This window comes from Sus scrofa, chromosome 12, assembly GCF_054392235.1.
Source record: "Sus scrofa isolate SSC_HxYL_T2T_F1_AM1 chromosome 12, Sscrofa_HxYL_maternal_Yorkshire_Landrace_v2.0, whole genome shotgun sequence".
NCBI lineage: Eukaryota > Metazoa > Chordata > Mammalia > Artiodactyla > Suidae > Sus > Sus scrofa.
The window spans coordinates 25,399,046-25,415,805 of NC_139394.1; the positions used below are offsets into that span (position 1 = coordinate 25,399,046).

The following is a 16,760-nucleotide window of genomic DNA, read 5'->3' on the forward strand; positions in this document are numbered from 1 at the left end:
GACACTCTGGCCCGGCTCTCGGTGGTGCGGGAGCGGGAGGGAGCAGCGGCCGCTCTGGTCGGCGGACGTGCAGCCGAGCAGTCCCGGAAGCGAAGGAGCGATGGCGGAGAGTCCGACCGAGGAGGCGGCGACGGCGACGGCGGGAGCCGGGGCGGCGGGCCCCGGGGCAAGCGGCGTCGCCGGTGTTGTTGGCGTTAGCGGCAGCGGCGGCGGGTTCGGGCCGCCTTTCCTGCCGGATGTGTGGGCGGCGGCGGCGGCAGCGGGCGGGGCCGGGGGACCGGGGAGCGGCCTGGCTCCGCTGCCCGGGCTCCCGCCCTCGGCCGCTGCCCACGGGGCCGCGCTGCTTAGCCACTGGGACCCCACACTCAGCTCCGACTGGGACGGCGAGCGAACCGCGCCGCAGTGTCTACTCCGGATCAAGCGGTGAGCCGGGGTTTTTCCTCCCCCAGCCCGAGCTCCGGAGCTCGACCTTCCCCGCCCCCCACCCTTTCCCACTACCCCCCCCCCGGCCGCCTCCGCGCTGCCCTCGCAGCAGCCCAGCTCCGAGGCCCACGTCTCGCCTGCCCAGAGTGTCGGGCTACCGGTCCCCTTTCCCCCGCCCCCAGTCCCACACGCACCAAGCCCCTCCTCGGGTGCCCAAGTCCGACCCCGCCCCTCGGCAACCTCCCCGGAGCCCTACGCCTCCAGTCCGGACACCCTCCCCCATACCTTCCGACCTCCCGCCCGAAACCCGACCTTTGCGCGCCTCAGTAACACCCCCTCCCGCCCACCGCGCCGCCCCTCTCCCCCCTTCCCCACCCCAGGCTTGCTAGATGCTGCCCGGAGGCCCCACCCAGCGGTCCCCTGCGTCGTCTCCTCCGGAGCCCCGTTTGTAACACACAGCTTGCTTTGCCCGGCCTGGGACTCCAGGCCAGCCTGGCTATTTATTCCCGGCCTCCTCACATCCCTTCCACTTAGTTCCCTCCCCAAGTCTCGGTCACTTCCCCCAAATGCCCGAGGTCTTCCCTTGCACCACTTTTCCAGAACCCCAAAAGCTGTCTACTCGCACACCTGTTCCAGGAACTCAGGCTTCCTCCTCCCCACCCCCACCCCCCCAGTCTCACTTTGGCTTGTAATGTCCCACGCAAGACTTTCTTTTCTGTGTTCTTTTTTTCGCCTTGGGTCATGTAGTTCACTTTCTGAAGCAAATAGACCCAAGTCAAATATAGGAACAAAGGCGCAGGTCCTTTCTGTGCTTATTTCTTGGGTGACTGATCTTAGATCCTATCATCTAATAGATAATGTTTTTGCGAAATTGCTTAGCATAGTGGGTATCACATTAGAACAGGGAATGCTTTTTTAGCTGCTCTTGATCCTGAAACCTGTCTGCTGATGGCCAGAGTCTCTCTCCCCATGCCCCCATCACAGTCAGGCTCATCTAGGTAATCGCATTCCCCACATTCCGAGTTCCTTTAGAAGTTTCTACCTACTTTTCAAGGTTGTAATAAAAATTAAACAGCATACTGTGTGAGAAGTGCCTGGCCCAGTGCCTGCCACAGTTCGCCAGCTCCTTCAGGGTTGCCATCTCTAACTTTAGAAACTCAGCACTTCAACTTTTGGACACCTTCAGCCATTTCAGCCTTCCAGTTCCCAAGATACCTCCCCGTGTGGCCCGTGCTCCTTTTCCTCCACTCTTTCACTTACTTGCACTCTGTGAGGTGCCTACATACCCTAGCAAGCCCCTCGTCTTCCCACCTAGAATGGCTTTCTCTAGATCCTTGCCCACAGCTGAGCCAGTCTAGTTTGTGAGCTGTGACCTAGAAGTCCTCTCATGGTCTCTGGTAAGGACAACATGTCATCTTCCAGATGTGAGAGTCCCCTCCTCAGCCTGAAGAGATCTGTCCCTGTTAGTCTCCTGGGCAGGAAGACCGTGTACTCCCTGCTAGCTCCCTTGCTTTGTATGATCCCCATGGCAACAAAACGGTCCACTGTGTAGTTTATGGGATTAGTTTTTTAGGAGCGTTGATTATGCCTTCCCAGTTACTGAATAATCTTCATTTAGCATTCAGCCATAGTACCTGGGAATCTCGGAGGTGGGGAGTTAAAGAATTGCCTCGTAGGAGGAAGTGAGAGTAAATGGGATGTGGCTTTTCGAGGGTGACATCTGATGCCATTGGGATTTCTGATTTTTTCCCCCCTTTTCCTACCCTCCCCCTGAGGAAACAATGCCCCTTTGATAATAATTTGCTCTCTGCTTGCTTGACAAGTCCTCAGCTGAGTTTTCTCAGACAACAAGACAGTGCAAACATTTGTGGTACCAAGCACCACTTTCTCGAACCCTGGCCTCAGGGAGTGATAACAGCCGTCCTGCTCAAGGGATTCCCCTTTTTTCTCCTCTCCCTCACTCCCTCCCCCGCTTCCTCTTGGTGTCATACAGGGATATCATGTCCATTTATAAGGAGCCTCCTCCAGGAATGTTCGTTGTACCTGATACTGTTGACATGACTAAGGTATGTAATTTAGTGGGGTTTGGGGGTTATTGGGAAATTGGGCCCATGAAGTTGGAAGAGCCTAAAAGGGATTATCCAGCTCACATCTCTGATTACATAGATGAAGAAATCAAAACCCCAGGAGAGTAAGTGGCTTGCCCAAGGTCACACTGAGGTGGAGTGGGTCCTTGAACAAGTATCTGTTATTGGGATTCCGAAAGGTCCTGGTTGGTTTGAAAAAAATTACGCCTGTTGTCCCAGCTTAACTATTAATAGGTCACTCTTTCACTCGCAAAACACTCCAGTTTGAATGATAAATCATATGGTCATCCCGTTGACCACCTCTTCCCCCATCCTGTCAGTCTTGACCTTTAAGTGTGGTGCCCTAAGTCAGATCCCGGGAAGGTTGTGGTGGGGCAGGCTTGTGTGAACAGTGTTTGTAGTTGTAGGGCCTTGTTTAGGCTCCAGTCCTTCCTGGTTGCTTTTAAATAGCCCTTCCGCCCCAAAGACCATTCCTCTCTCAGCCACACATACAGAGAAAGCTTACGCTCCTTGGACATAAATACCTAGACTTCTCTGTCATTGAGTGCTCTACCCTCAGAAGTGAATTTTCCAAGTTGCTGTCGTGGCTCAGTAGTTAACGAATCTGACGAGGAACCATGAGGTTGCAGGTTCCATCCCCGGCCTCGCTCAGGGTGTTAGGGATCCGGCGTTGCCATGAGCTGTGGTGTAGGTCGCAGACGCGGCTCAGATCTGACGTGGCTGTGGCTCTGGTGTGGGCCGGTGGTTACAGCTCTGATTGAACCCCTAGCCCGGGAACCTCCATATGCCACAGGTGCAGCCCTAAAAAGCTTAAAAAAAAAAAAAAAGGTACATGAAATAAAATGAATTTTCACTTAAACTGATATCAGGAAGAAATCAGATTACCTAAATCTGGTGTTTAAATGAAAACTCCTTATAGTTTCAAATTTCTTACAGTAAAAGTTCAGATTTGGTATTGTGTATCTGTTTTGTTCTAAATAGGTTTCTTTTTAAATTGATTTTTTTTTTTTCCTTTTATGTGGTTGGAAATGTTTTTCCTGGGACATCTGTCCTTAGTCAAGTTATCAGTGTTAAAATGCTAGTCCCTGGGGTCCCAGAATTGATGTCATGTTGATACCATTTGAGCTTGCTATCCCAGAAGACTGAAGGCTAAGAGATAACATAGGGTGCCAGCAGGGCAAGGTAGGAACTGCAGAGGGAGGCACTGGATCATAGGTCCTTTTTCCGCTTCCAGTTTAAATTCTGAGTGGACTTAGGTGCCTGGGAGCCTTTGTAGAAGAAACATAACTGAGTCAGTTCAGGTTTTCCTCTCTTAAGGGAGGGAAATTTTGTTCAATAATTAACAGCTGGGGGGAAGAGAATTTACCATTCTAAGGGCTGCTGGGGTTTTTTGTTTGTTTTTAATTAACCTACCGTGTTGGGGAAGGTTCTGGGGATGGTTTATGGCTCTGAGTGGACCCTGAGTTTCCCCATTTTTCTTTGTACCTTTGCCACAGCTGATGCTTTCTGAGCCACATCCTCCACAGTAGGTTTGACCCTCTGTGGAGGAAGCAGATGCCCTAGGCCTCCATCAGCCCTCAGCTCTACCCCGTGACTGGCATGGGTGCTGTGGCCTCCAGTCCCTTCCCTCTTCTCCATTCATCTCCCTCCCTTTTGTGCCACATGTGTGGAGGGTGAGGTTGCATCATACGCATGTTGAACCTAGGCAAATCCGAACGTGCATACTCAGTAAAAATATGTATTGGCTTCTTGAAATTAAACATGCTGGGATAATATTTTACAGATGTATATTGTATTTTGCACATTGATGTTGTATCTGCTTCTTTGTATATACCGATCAGGGAAGTCTGAACAAAAAACATGCTTTAATGGAATTTTAAGGGACACTCAGGGTGATGTGGGCTAGATTCAGTTTTCACCTTGGGCCCTAACTTTGATATAGAATATAACTCCTGAGTAAGATGCCACTCCACTGTAATGGGGTTTCTTAACATTCCAAAAGCATTTATTGGTATGCGTGAGTGCAGGCTATTCATTCTGCATGGCGAGGATATGGAATGTGGATACAGAGGAAGGTCCTGCTTCTGGCGTGGGTAGCGAGTGGAAGCCAGGAGGGTTTGGGATGGGACATCACCTCACAATTTTGAGATGGGGTTTTATTTTGCAGATTCATGCATTGATCACAGGCCCATTTGACACTCCTTATGAAGGGGGTTTCTTCCTGTTCGTGTTTCGGTGTCCGCCCGACTATCCCATCCACCCACCTCGGGTCAAACTGATGACAACGGGCAATAACACAGTGAGGTTTAACCCCAACTTCTACCGCAATGGGAAAGTCTGCTTGAGTATTCTAGGGTAAGAGGAGACTTCTAAGTGGCCAAGTTGGTTGTTAGCAAATATTACTCTAGGCCAGCCTTGATCAACCAGGGTTTCTCATCTGAACCACAGAACACAGAAGTTGATTGGAGCAACTGTTCCCTCAGTTCTCCTCCAGATGATACTTGATGCGTATCATTCTAGATGCAAAAAAAGAGAAGTTAATTCCTGACATACAATGGATGCTTTAGTGAAGTGGTTCACCCTGAGCAGCAGGAGCACCTGGGAATTGATAGCCATGCAGATTCCGGGGCCCCACCCAAGACTTAGATCAAAAACTGGGGGTAGGGCCAGCAATCTGCGTCTTACAGGCCCTCCAGGTGATTATGGTGCCAGCTGTTGGAGAACCACTTCCTTAGGGCATCAGGGTTTAATTCTCTCCTGAGCAGGTTGAGAAAGGCTGCAGATCCTGGGCCATTCAAGACTGTGAGTGTCTTATTTCTGAGCCTGTCGTTGAGTGGCTTTGGAGGCCATGGTGGTGAGGATTACATTTTAACAACTGAATGAAAAATGTCTGAGGTTGGAAGTCATAACAGATAGGAAACAGAAGTTTCAAATATTTTTGTGTCTGGGGCCAACCAAGATTTTGTTTCATATAATTCTCACCCATTCCCTTTTAACTGCCTTTGCCGGTCAAAATTTCAGAATGGAAATACCATCTATCTAGCATATTCTAGATTGGTCTTTTTAGTACGGTCTGAGTCTCCCTGGAGCAGAGAACAGGTAAAAGTTGACTTAAGAAAGTTGCCCAGACTGGAGATAGTGTTTTCTTTCTTCCTGTCCAATCTAATACATTTCCACGTTTGTGTGGGGAAAAGGCAGCTGGAACACCCCTCACCCCCGATCCCAATTCTCTCAGGTCCGGGAATGTGTTCTGTGATTGTGGCAGGGAGGAATTCCCTTAAAGGAGGTTGTCCTTCATTTAGTCCTTTATCTCTTTAGGGGACAGAATTGTCCATGCTGGTAGGATAGTGGTATGTATAACCCACACTGGTGTGGAAATACACTTGCTTCTCTAGGCACAGAAGTGCTTTTCCACCAAAAAAAATGGGCTTTCCTTCATTAGACCAATGTAAAACTATTTTGAGCAAACATCAGCACCCAGTAGAAACAGGGGAAGTAAGACGGTGGGGGTAAAAGTGGTAGGAGTGTTGGGTGGAAAAAGAGAAGCTACTCTGAATTTGAAAATGTGCCATGAAGGATCAGAGTAGGAAATTCCTGTGTATTTAGTTGACGCTTCACTCTGTCAGCCTTACTCCTTTCCTCCTTACCTAGCAAAAATATTGGGCTGATTTACTGACAAATTGAATGAAAGTTGACACTGTTGACTTCAATCCTCGAATATGTGAAGCTTCAGAGAGCGCAGAGTCTAGGCTGCCTGGGGGAGCAGAGCTGAGAAGAGAGGTTGAGAGGCACTGAAGCGCAGTCTCTGAGGACCTGACTGCTCCCTGTCACCTGCCGGCCTTTCCTCCAGCCGCCAGGGAAAGGGAAGTGGCCAGTTTACTTGAACGAGCCAGTCCTAGCTCAGGTTGTGTTCAGCTGCCAACTCAGGTGCCAGCTCTTCAGTTGACTGAACTAAAAGTAACCGTCCTTGGGAGTTCCCAGGGGCTCAGCGGTTAACAAACCCCACCCGTATCCATGAGGACTCGGGTTCGATCCCTGGCCTCACTCAGGGGGTTAAGGATTCGGCGTTGCCGTGAGCTGTGGTGTAGGTCGCAGACGCGGCTCGGATCTGGCCTTGCTGGGCCTCCGATTCGACCCCTGTCCTGGGAACATCCGTGTGCCACTAGTGCCTCCCTAGAAGGACAAAAAATTAAAATTAAAATAAATATTCTTAATGTCCAAGCTTCCCTCCTCATCCTAGTGTTCCATCAGGTTTGTGAAAGAAAGGAGCAACTTTTGGTGTTTTTCTGTTGTTGAAGATGTTCCTGTATCATTTTCAAACCCTCCGCAGTCCAGAAGTGCGCCTTATCCCCTTTCTGTCCCTTGGCAGAGTTCTGTCATCTTCAGAGAATCTGATACTCTATGGGGGCTTGATAGAGAGCTGGATCCCTGATTATCAGCCCCACCACATGGCCTCTAAACGGATAGCTGCGGTCCCTTCTCTGCCTCTGCACTCAGCATCTCTCTCCTCACTGACTCCCTCACCACCCATAAATAACTCTTTGTGATCCATAGAGGTTCACATTTAGACTGCCTTTGGGGCTGTTTTTTACCTTATTTCTTTCATTGCGAAAAAGGGAACCTTCCCTGGCCACTGTTTTTCTTCTAGCCCAAAGAAAATCCCTCCAAAGTTACCTTGCTTGCTTTACCCTCTTTTGTCCCACTTGGTAAGAGGATTAGACAGTTGACTGATTTCTGGTGAATGAGGATGAGCTGGAGGCTGGGAAATTCCAGAGTATTAATAGTGAAAGAGAAAGTGAGTCACTTATGATGGTGCCGCCAGGCCCCAGGATACGTGTGCACTGGTCTTTCTGAATGTCCTTCCCCATCTCTCTCTGCCTCACCCTCTTCCCTTCCCTCTGCTGTGTTTTGCAGTACGTGGACTGGCCCTGCCTGGAGCCCAGCCCAGAGCATCTCTTCTGTGCTCATCTCCATCCAGTCCCTGATGACTGAGAACCCCTATCACAATGAACCCGGCTTTGAGCAGGTAAGGCCAGGTAGGCCTAGCTCTGGGATGCTCAGGGTTGGGTTTTAAGAGATGAAAGGTCTGCTTGAGGGTTTTGGTTTTGTTTTTGACCGGCTCACCCCAATATGCTAAACTCTGTTTTCTCGCTGTTGGAAAAAAAAGAAGTTGGCATGTGTGCTCCTTAATGATGACTTTTTTTTTTCCTTATTAAGTTACAGTAGCATTGTCAACTTATTTCCATTTGACTTGGATTAATCTACCATGTGGAAGTCGATGGAGTCATTTGGAAATTGATTCTGAGCCTGTTTGGGGGGCTGTTGCAGCTAGTGGGTTCTTCTCTTTGCTTCTGTTCTCCAGTGTTGCTTTATTTTTAATTTTTTTTTTGCTTTTTAGGGCCACACTTGCAGCATATGGAAGTTTCCAGGCTGGGGTTTGAACCAGAGCTGCATCTTTCAGCCTCCACTACAGCCACAGCAACACAGGATCCAAGCCATGTCTGTGACCTGCACCACAGCTCACAGCAATCCTCAGATCCTTATCCCACTAAGCAAGGCCAGGGATCGAACCTGTGTCCTCATGGATGCTAGTCAGATTCGTTACCCACCGAGCCACGATGAGAACTCCCTCCAGTATCCCTTTAAAGTGCTCCCTAGTGACTACTGCTTCTTTTGGAGTTATGAAGTCCTGTTATCTGCAGAGCAAAAGGAGCAGTCATTAGCTAGTGCAAGAACATTTTAGTCAGTGCTGCCAAAGAGAAGGTGGAGGAAACTCATATTTTCCAAAGGTGTACTGTATGCCAGCCACTGCCAAGCTTTTATATGTAACATCTCATTTAATCCTCATAGCAACTCTGCAAGATAAATAATTGTCATCCCCATTTTCAAGGGAGGTAATGGTGACTCAGAGAGATTAGTTAGCTTTCACAAGAACAACACAGATCAGGATGTAGTCCTAGGAACCCAAAATCTTTATTGTTCCAAAGCTCCTTCCAGGGTTACTTACTCATGAGCACAGGAAAAGAATTCCACTGGTATTCCCAAATAATAATAATTCCGTTTTGGTGATTAAAACAGCTTAATTCATTTTGAAACTACTTGAGATAACACTAACATTAGTGATTCTTCTATAGATCTAAGCAAAGGGAGATAACCCTTTAAGAATGAGCAAAAATTGGGGTGTGCTCAGAGCAAGAGGCCTGAAGAAATGGCTTCTCTGTTTACAACACACCCAACAGAAACCTGGGTTCATTGTGACAAGGAACACACAACTCATGGCCTTTCTATAAACAAATACCCAACATGTGTCATTCTCCACCTCCCTCCCGGCCCATCTCCAGATGGCTGCTATGCAGGATCATTGGGAATGGGCTCAATATTGGAAGAAAATCAGTGGTTGCCAGGAGTCTGGGGAAGATGAGTACTCAGTATACAGAAGCCTTTTAGGAGTTCCCATTGTGGCGCAGTGGAAACGAATCTGACTAGAAACCATGAGGTTGCGGGTTCAATCCCTGGCCTTGCTCAGTGGGTGAAGGATCTGGCATTGCCGTTAGCCGTGGTATAGTTCGCAGACACGACTCGGATCCTGTGTTGCTGTGGCTGTGGCGTAGGCCAGCAGCTGCAGCTCTGATTCAACCCCTAGCCTGGGAACCTCCATATGCCACAGGTGTGGCCCTAAAAGACAAAAGACAAAAAAGTCTTTTAGAACAGTGAAAGGAGTTTATGTGACGTTATGATGGATATATGTCTTATACTTCTGTCCAAACCCATGGACTCTGCAACACTACTCCATTGAAGTGAACGCTAAGAGTTCCCTTCATGGGCTCAGCAGTTAACAAACCCAACTAGCCATCCATGAGGACGTGGGTTCGATCCCTGGCTTTGCTCAGTGGGTTAAGGATCCGGCGTTGCCATGAGCTGTGGTGTAGGTCACAGGTGTGGTTCAGATCCCTCGTTGCTATGGCTGTGGCATAGGCTGGCAGTTGCAACTCCAATCGGACCCCTAGCCTGGGAACCTCCATATCCCTCGGATGTGGTCTTAAAAAAAAAAAGTCAACGCTAAGGTGAATCATGGACCTCGGTGATTGTGATGTGTCAGTGTAGTCCCTTGGCTTAAAAACAAAAGTGCCGGAGTTCCCGTCATGGCGCAGTGGTTAACAAATCCGACTAGGAACCATGAGGTTGTGGGTTCGATCCCTGCCCTTGCTCAGTGGGTTAACGGTCCGGCGTTGCCATGAGCTGTGGTGTAGGTCGCAGGCAGGGCTCGGATCCTGCGTTGCTGTGGCTCTGGCGTAGGCTGGCAGCTACAGCTCCGATTCGACCCCTAGCCTGGGAACCTCCATATGCCGTGAGAGCCCCCCCCCCCGCAAAAAAAAAAAACAAAACAAAAGTGCCAGAATGGTGTTGAGAATGGTTATGCAAGTGTAGGGAGGGGATATATGGGGAGTTTCTGTACCTTTGTCAATTTTGTTGTAAACCTAAAACTGCTTTTTAAAAAGAAGTCTCTTATTATTTTTTTAATGGCACATCTGCAGCACATGGAAGTTCCCAGGCCAGGGATTGCATCCCAGCCACAGCTGTGACCTGTGCGGCAGCTGTAGTAGCACCAGATCGTTGAACCCACTGTGCCGGGCCAGGGATGGAACCCACACCTCAGCAGGAACTCAAGCTGTTATAGTCATATTCTTTTTTTTTTTAGGACCACACCTGTGACATGGAAGTTCCCAGGCTAGGGGTCAAATCAGAGCTACAGCTGCCAACTTATACCACAACCACAGCCATGACAGATCCAAGCCACGTCTGCAACCTACACCACAGCTTATGGCAACACCAGATCCTTAACCCACTGCAGGAGGCCAGGGATTGAACCCACGTCCTTACAGATACTAGTTGGGTTCTCAACCCACTGAGCCACAATGGGAACTCCGGATCCTTTCTAATTCTTTTTTTTTTTTTTTTTTTTGGTCTTTTTAGGGCCACACTTGCGGCATATGGAGGTTCCCAGGCTAGGGGTCACATCAGAGCCGTAGCTGCCAGCCTGCACTACAGCCACAGCAACTTGGTATCGGAGCTGTGTCTTCGACCTACACCATAGCTCACAACAACACCGGATTCCTTACCCACTGAGCGATGCCAGAGATTGAACCTGCGTGCTCATGGGTACTAGTCAGATTGTTTCCACTGATCCATGACAGGAACGCCAGGAACGCTTTTTTTATTTAAGGCCACACCTGCAGCATATGGATATTCCCAGGCTAGGGGTCGAATCAGTTCCACCTGCCAGCCCACATCATGGCCACAGCAACGCTGGATCTGGGCCACATCTGCGACTTACACCACAGCTTGTGGCAGTGCCAGATCCCCCCACACTGATCTAGGCCAGGGTTCAAGCCTATATCCTCTGCAGTTGGATTTCTGTCTTTTTTTTTTTTTTTTTTTTTTTTTTTTTTTTTTTGTCTTTTTTAGGGCCGAACCCACAACATATGGAGGTTCCCAGGCTAGGGGTCCAACCAAAACTGTAGCCACTGGCCCATACCAGAGCCACAGCAACTCAGGATCTGAGCCGCATCCGAGCCTACACCACAGCTTGTGGCAACACCAGATCCTTAACCCACTGAGTGCAGCTAGGGATCAAACCCACAACCTCATGGTTCCTAGTCGGATTCGTTAACCACTGAGCCACGATGGGAACTCTTGCAGTTGAATTCTTAACCCACTGCGCCACAGCAGCAGGAACTCCAGAAAAGTTTTTAAAAAAAGAACACTCAGGAGTTCCTTCGTGGCTTGGCAGTTAATGAAGGAAGTCAACTAGGATTCAAGAGGATGTAGGTTCGATTCCTGGCTTCTCTCAGTGGGTTGAGGATCTGGTATTGCCGTGAGCTGTGGTGTAAGTCGAAGACATAGCTCAGATCCCTTGTTGCTTTGGCTGTTGCTTGGGCCAGCAGCTGCAGCTCTGATGCGACCCCTCGCCTGGGAACTTCCACATGCTGCAGGTGCAGCCCTAGAAAGCCAAAAAAAAAAAAAAGAACACTCAGGGTAGACATTTTTGGCAAAACTTTTGCTTTTCATATATGTATACACACACACACATCCATGTTAAATATGTATATGTTTGTCTTATGTTTCTTTTTTTGCTTGTTTTTGTTTTTTTGTTTTCGGTTTTTTTAGGGCTGCACCTGCAGCATGTGGAAGTTCCCAGGCTAGGGGTCAGATTGGAGCTGCAGCTGCCAGCCTACACCACAGCCACAGCAACACAGAGTCCAAGCTGTGTCTGCGACCTACACCACAGCTCATGGCAACACTGGATCCTCAACCCACTGAGTGAGGCCAGGGATCAAACGTATCCTCAGGGATACTAGTTGGGTTTGTAACCTGCTGAGTCACAACGGGAACTCCCAGTGCCACACAACTTTTAAAATCTTTGAATCAGATTGGAGCCACCACTCTCATTTCTGTTCCCCCCTGTTTTCAGATATAACTTGCTGTTTATCAACGTGGTGGCTGAAAATCCAGCTTCACAAAAATACTACATCAAAAGGAATATGATGTGGTTTAATATTAAAAGTGAACTGTCTACCTCAAGGAAGTAGTTTGCATGGTGTTCTGCAGGGGCTGAGTACTGTGGTTTTCCTCAGAAAGTTGGCAGTAGTCTCCCACAGTGCCCGTGTGTGCTCTGGTGCACACTGGGAACCGTGGTGATGGGATGAAAGCGTGTATATATTTCCTGTTCGTTACATATTTTGATCAGAGCCAAGGCTTTGACCAAAGTGCTGGTTGGGAGGGGAACAAGGGAAGAGTTAAAGGGTGGGACACCACACAGCTTTCTCTTCGTGCCCACTTGTTCATATCAACTTCCCAGACCAAGTTGAGAGTTTTTCTTTTGAAAATTTCAAGTTCTTCTCATAGAGAGCTGTTGATTCAGTGATGGTGGAACCCTACAGACATGTAAAGAGTTAACCAGGAAGCATTCTGATAATCTATAGGTCTTTTAGGCTGAGACTAGCATCATTTATACCTTTTTGTCCCACCGTCATTTTTTTTTTTTTTTTTTTTTTTGCTTTTTAGGGCCGCTCCCTCAGCATATGAAAGTTCCCAGGCTAGGGGTCAAATCAGAACGACAGCAACCCCAGATCCAAGCCACATCTGCGACCTACACCACAGCTCACAGCAGTGCCGGATCCTTAACCCACTGAGGGAGGCCAGGGATCGAACCCACTACTTCGTGATTCTTAGTTGGATTCATTCCCGCTGAGCCACCACGGGAATTCCCCCACCATCATCCTTATACATGCTTATTTCCCACTTAATTCTTCCTGCTTGAGGCCTTTCATTTCAGGCTTTAGTAAAATTTGGTGGATCTGGGAGTTCCCGTCGTGGCACAGTGGTTAACGAATCTGACTAGGAACCATGAGGTTGCAGGTTCGATCCCTGCCCTTGCTCAGTGGGTTAAGGATCCGGTGTTGCCATGAGCTGTGATGTAGGTCAGACGCGGCTCAGATCCCACGTTGCTGTGGCTCTGGTGTAGGCTGGTGGCTACAGCTCCGATTCGACCCCTAGCCTGGGAACCTCCATATGCCACGGGAGCAGCCCTAGAAATGGCAAAAAGACAAAAAAAAAAAATTGATCCGGTTTGCTGTTTATAGGTCAGATGACCTATGACAGAGCATAGGTATTGGTAGGCCCGGTCAGGGTGGTGGTGAGGGGTCTGCTAGTTGCTCTTCATGGGTCTCCCTTATGGTGGGAAAGGTACCTCTCAGTTCATTTGTTTGGGTCACATACCCCATACTGATCCTAAAGTGTCTTCACACTGGCTTTTCTTTTTCCCTAAATTTTTATTCTTGGATGCTATATTATCGGTCACGTTACAGGAGAGACATCCAGGAGACAGCAAAAATTACAATGAATGTATTCGCCATGAGACCATCCGAGTGGCGGTCTGTGACATGATGGAAGGAAAGTGTCCCTGCCCTGAACCCCTACGGTATGTGTCAAGAGAGCCTGCTTGGGACTTGGTTCCTTTTGGAGATGGAGTCTGTTCATACCTTTGAGAACCTTAGGGGCAGAATTCAGTGTTGAGCACCAGAGGGAGAGAGGAAAAAAGGAAAGATGTGGTTCATACCCTTTTTTGTTGTTGTTGTTGTTGTATTTTTGCCATTTCTTGGGCCGCTCCCGCGGCATATGGAGGTTCCCAGGCTAGGGGTTGAATCAGAGCTACAGCTACCGGCCTACACCACAGCCACAGCAACGCCAGATCCGAGCCGCGTCTGCAACCTACAGCACAGCTCATGGCAACGCCAGATCGTTAACCCACTGAGCAAGGGCAGGGATCGAACCTGCAACCTCATGGTTTCTAGTCGGATTCGTTAACCACTGTGCCACAACAGGAACTCCTGGTTCATACTTTTTAAAGAGCAAGTGGTGGGTGGCTACCCCAAAGGAAGTTGAGAAGGCTTCTCAGGTCTTGGAGAGTGCCAAGTCTGATGGGCAAGATACAGTCCATGCCTTCAGGGAGCCCCTGTTTGATGAGGACCGGACTTACTAAAGATACCTAGCTGTTACACAGCCCAAAGAGGTGTAGAGCACTCCATAACAAACCCATTTCTTAACGTTCAAGTTTATTTCTAGGTATTAAAACTAGGTGAGTAACATGTTAACGAAACACACTTTTCTAGATTTTTTTTTTTTTTTTTTGCACTATTTTCATTTTTTCAGTTGAGCTGTAGTTGATTTACAATGCTTCAGGTGGTATCTAGGGGAATTGTGAGGAAGGTTTGGGATTAGGATGGTCTATGGGGGGAAAATGAGATTGAGTAGTAAGTCAGGAGTTGAAGTTGGGGTTCAAATATCCGTAGTTAGAGTCACTCTCATTTTATTATAGCCCTTAGGGTATAAGCAGAATCACCCTTGGTCAATCAGCTATTCCTTCTTCCATTTTCCATTGAAAGATCTTTGTAGGAAACCAAATCTGGGCTTGGGAACTCTAGCTGCTTAATGTGGCATTCGGGTTAAATCGTGCAGGGGTGACCCCTTCCCCTCTGGTTCCTGACTTGAGCTTCCCTGCTTGTTTTCCAGAGGGGTGATGGAGAAGTCTTTCCTGGAGTATTATGACTTCTATGAGGTGGCCTGCAAAGATCGCCTACACCTTCAAGGCCAGACTATGCAGGTAATGCAGAAGCCTTAGAGCAGACCAGGTGAACACCCACCCACACAAGGGTGACAGCCACATCTCACACAATTCAGAGCCAAAAGGAGCCTGGTGCGTTTGAGTAGCGAAGGTCCAGAGAGGAGACAGAAATCATAGGGAGTTCGTTCTAAGTTGCTGGCATGAACAGATGCTCATGAATAGAATCTGAATTACCCTGCTTCTGGCCTGGAACTCCTTCCCTTCTTGGTCAGTAGTCTTTTCCAACCAAGAACATTCAGCCTCTCAGAACTTCAGGATAATGAGTCAGCCATTGAAATTCCATCCCGAGTGCTAAGAGAAAGAACACTTAAAGGAAACATTGGGTATGATGTCATTATTATTGAAAGATTTCTGTTATAAGGATGGCAACCAGTTGTTCATTCTCTGCCTCTCCTGAGGAAATGTGCTGCTTCTGATAAGAAAGAATTTAGGCTTGTTTAAAAGAAGAGGTTCTGGAGTTGCCATTGTAGGGTAGCAGAAACGAACCCAACTAGTATCCATGAGGGTGCAGGTTCAATCCCTGGCCTTGCTCAGCGGGTTAAGGATCCAGAGTTGCCATGAGCTGTGGCATAGGTTGCAGACACAGCTTGGATCCTGCATTGCTGTGGCTGTGGTGTAGGCTGGCAGCTGTAGCTCCGATTAGACCCCTAGCCTGGGAACTGCCATATGCCTCAGGTTGGCCCTAAAAAGCCAAAACAAAACCAAAAAAAGTTCTTATTAAACTAAATTTTATAAATAGGCTCAAATATAAGCGACGGGTTGAGAACTCCTGTCCTGAAGAACCAGTCCTTATGTTTTTGAATCATTTACTTGCTTAGAAAAGTGGTGACTTGGATAAGCGCCTAAGACCCCTTCAGTTTCTTTCCACTTCTTTCTGGTCTGTGCCCCACCCCCATCACCACCAGCAGCGAGAGTTAAATGTCTTGTTTCCCCAGCTGCTGCTCAGCGATGGTAACTTCCCTATCCTGCCTTAAAGGACTTTCCACCTACCTGCCACATTCGTACCCAAAAGGGCCAGGCCGGCTCAGGGTTGATTTGCTTCCTGAGCCTTTTTTAAGAGTGTGTCGAAGATGCATGCTGTAGCTGGTTCCCCATCAGGAGTTCTCCTTGCTGGTGTCTAGCAGCATGTCCAGTATTCAGTCTGTGAAGGAAAAATAACTCATGATGAGGGACAGGAAGAGGAGAGTGGGTGGAAATAGGTCCAGGGATGAAAGAAGGAAGAATTTGGACATTGTGCAGAGTCAGCCTTTGGGGAATATAACCCTCAAAAGTAGAAATTGCAGGCTGTAGTTCCGGAGACTGACTTATATTCACTGGCCCCTGATCATGAGGGCAGCGTGTGGGGAGACGTGTGGAAGGAGTTGATGTGGAAAAAGCAGAGGAAATGTATGAGTGAGAAGATCATGTACCTTTTTGTAAATGCCAAGGAAAGCAGTCTCCACTTGTTTGAACCTGGTCCTGCTATTTTGCTGCTATAATCCCTATTTAGTTAGCATTTTTCTTTGGCTGTACCCTTGACATGGGTAAGTTCTGGGGCCAGGGTTCGAACCCTCACCTCTACAGCGACTTGAGCCATAGGGTGACACCAGATCCTTAACTGGCCTCACCACCAGGGAACTCTCCCTATTTAGCATTTTCAGTCCCTTTTTTTTTTTTTTTTTTTTTTTTTTTTTTTTTTAAATATCCTTCCCCCTACCCATAGTTATTTTTGACACTTTAAGGACAGTTAACTCTTCTGTGTAATGATTGGAGATCTTTAACCTTAAATAACAAGGACTAGCGTGATGCCCAGAAAGCTGGAGAGGAATGTGCTGACTGGTTCCTGGGGAAGAGTTCGGGTGCCCATCCGGAAGTCAGAACTCCTCAGTTCTAGACCTACCTGTGACTTCAGAAAAGCAGATTACCCTTTTTGGGTATAAGGAATGAAGGATGATTTTACTCTTGTCTGGTTTGTAGGAGGTTAATTGAAAACACCAGCACATTTAATGATTGCAGTGCTGGTCTTGAATTTCTTTTCCATCTGTCTTGCGGTTAATTGTGTCCTTCTGCACATTGGTTTGCTTTTG

The 16,760-nt window shown here is 48.2% G+C and overlaps 2 protein-coding genes and 1 non-coding gene across 4 annotated transcripts in view; 2 read left to right on the forward strand and 1 right to left on the reverse strand.

The window, feature by feature from the left end:
- Nucleotides 1-16,760, forward strand: part of UBE2Z (ubiquitin conjugating enzyme E2 Z) — a 19,032-nt gene continuing 2,272 nt past the window's right edge. Inside the window, exons 1-6 of one of the 2 annotated variants that reach the window (XM_021067113.2) lie at nucleotides 1-423; nucleotides 2,417-2,489; nucleotides 4,678-4,865; nucleotides 7,425-7,536; nucleotides 13,379-13,491; nucleotides 14,583-14,673. In XM_021067113.2, coding sequence (XP_020922772.1) covers nucleotides 101-423; nucleotides 2,417-2,489; nucleotides 4,678-4,865; nucleotides 7,425-7,536; nucleotides 13,379-13,491; nucleotides 14,583-14,673 — 900 coding nt within the window. In that variant the 5' untranslated portion in view covers nucleotides 1-100. The remainder of the gene's footprint in view (nucleotides 424-2,416; nucleotides 2,490-4,677; nucleotides 4,866-7,424; nucleotides 7,537-13,378; nucleotides 13,492-14,582; nucleotides 14,674-16,760) is intronic. The other variant, XM_084984743.1, reaches the window with a different exon arrangement.
- On the forward strand, nucleotides 8,688-8,817 carry LOC146398148 (small nucleolar RNA SNORA11). Its single transcript, XR_014822184.1, has one exon. It is a non-coding gene; the product is annotated as a small nucleolar RNA SNORA11 (small nucleolar RNA).
- The window catches only part of SNF8 (SNF8 subunit of ESCRT-II), a 16,648-nt gene continuing 13,996 nt past the window's right edge, over nucleotides 14,109-16,760 (reverse strand). Inside the window, exon 9 of the transcript XR_014821187.1 lies at nucleotides 14,109-15,835. The gene's annotated coding sequence lies outside the window, so the exon portion shown is untranslated. The remainder of the gene's footprint in view (nucleotides 15,836-16,760) is intronic.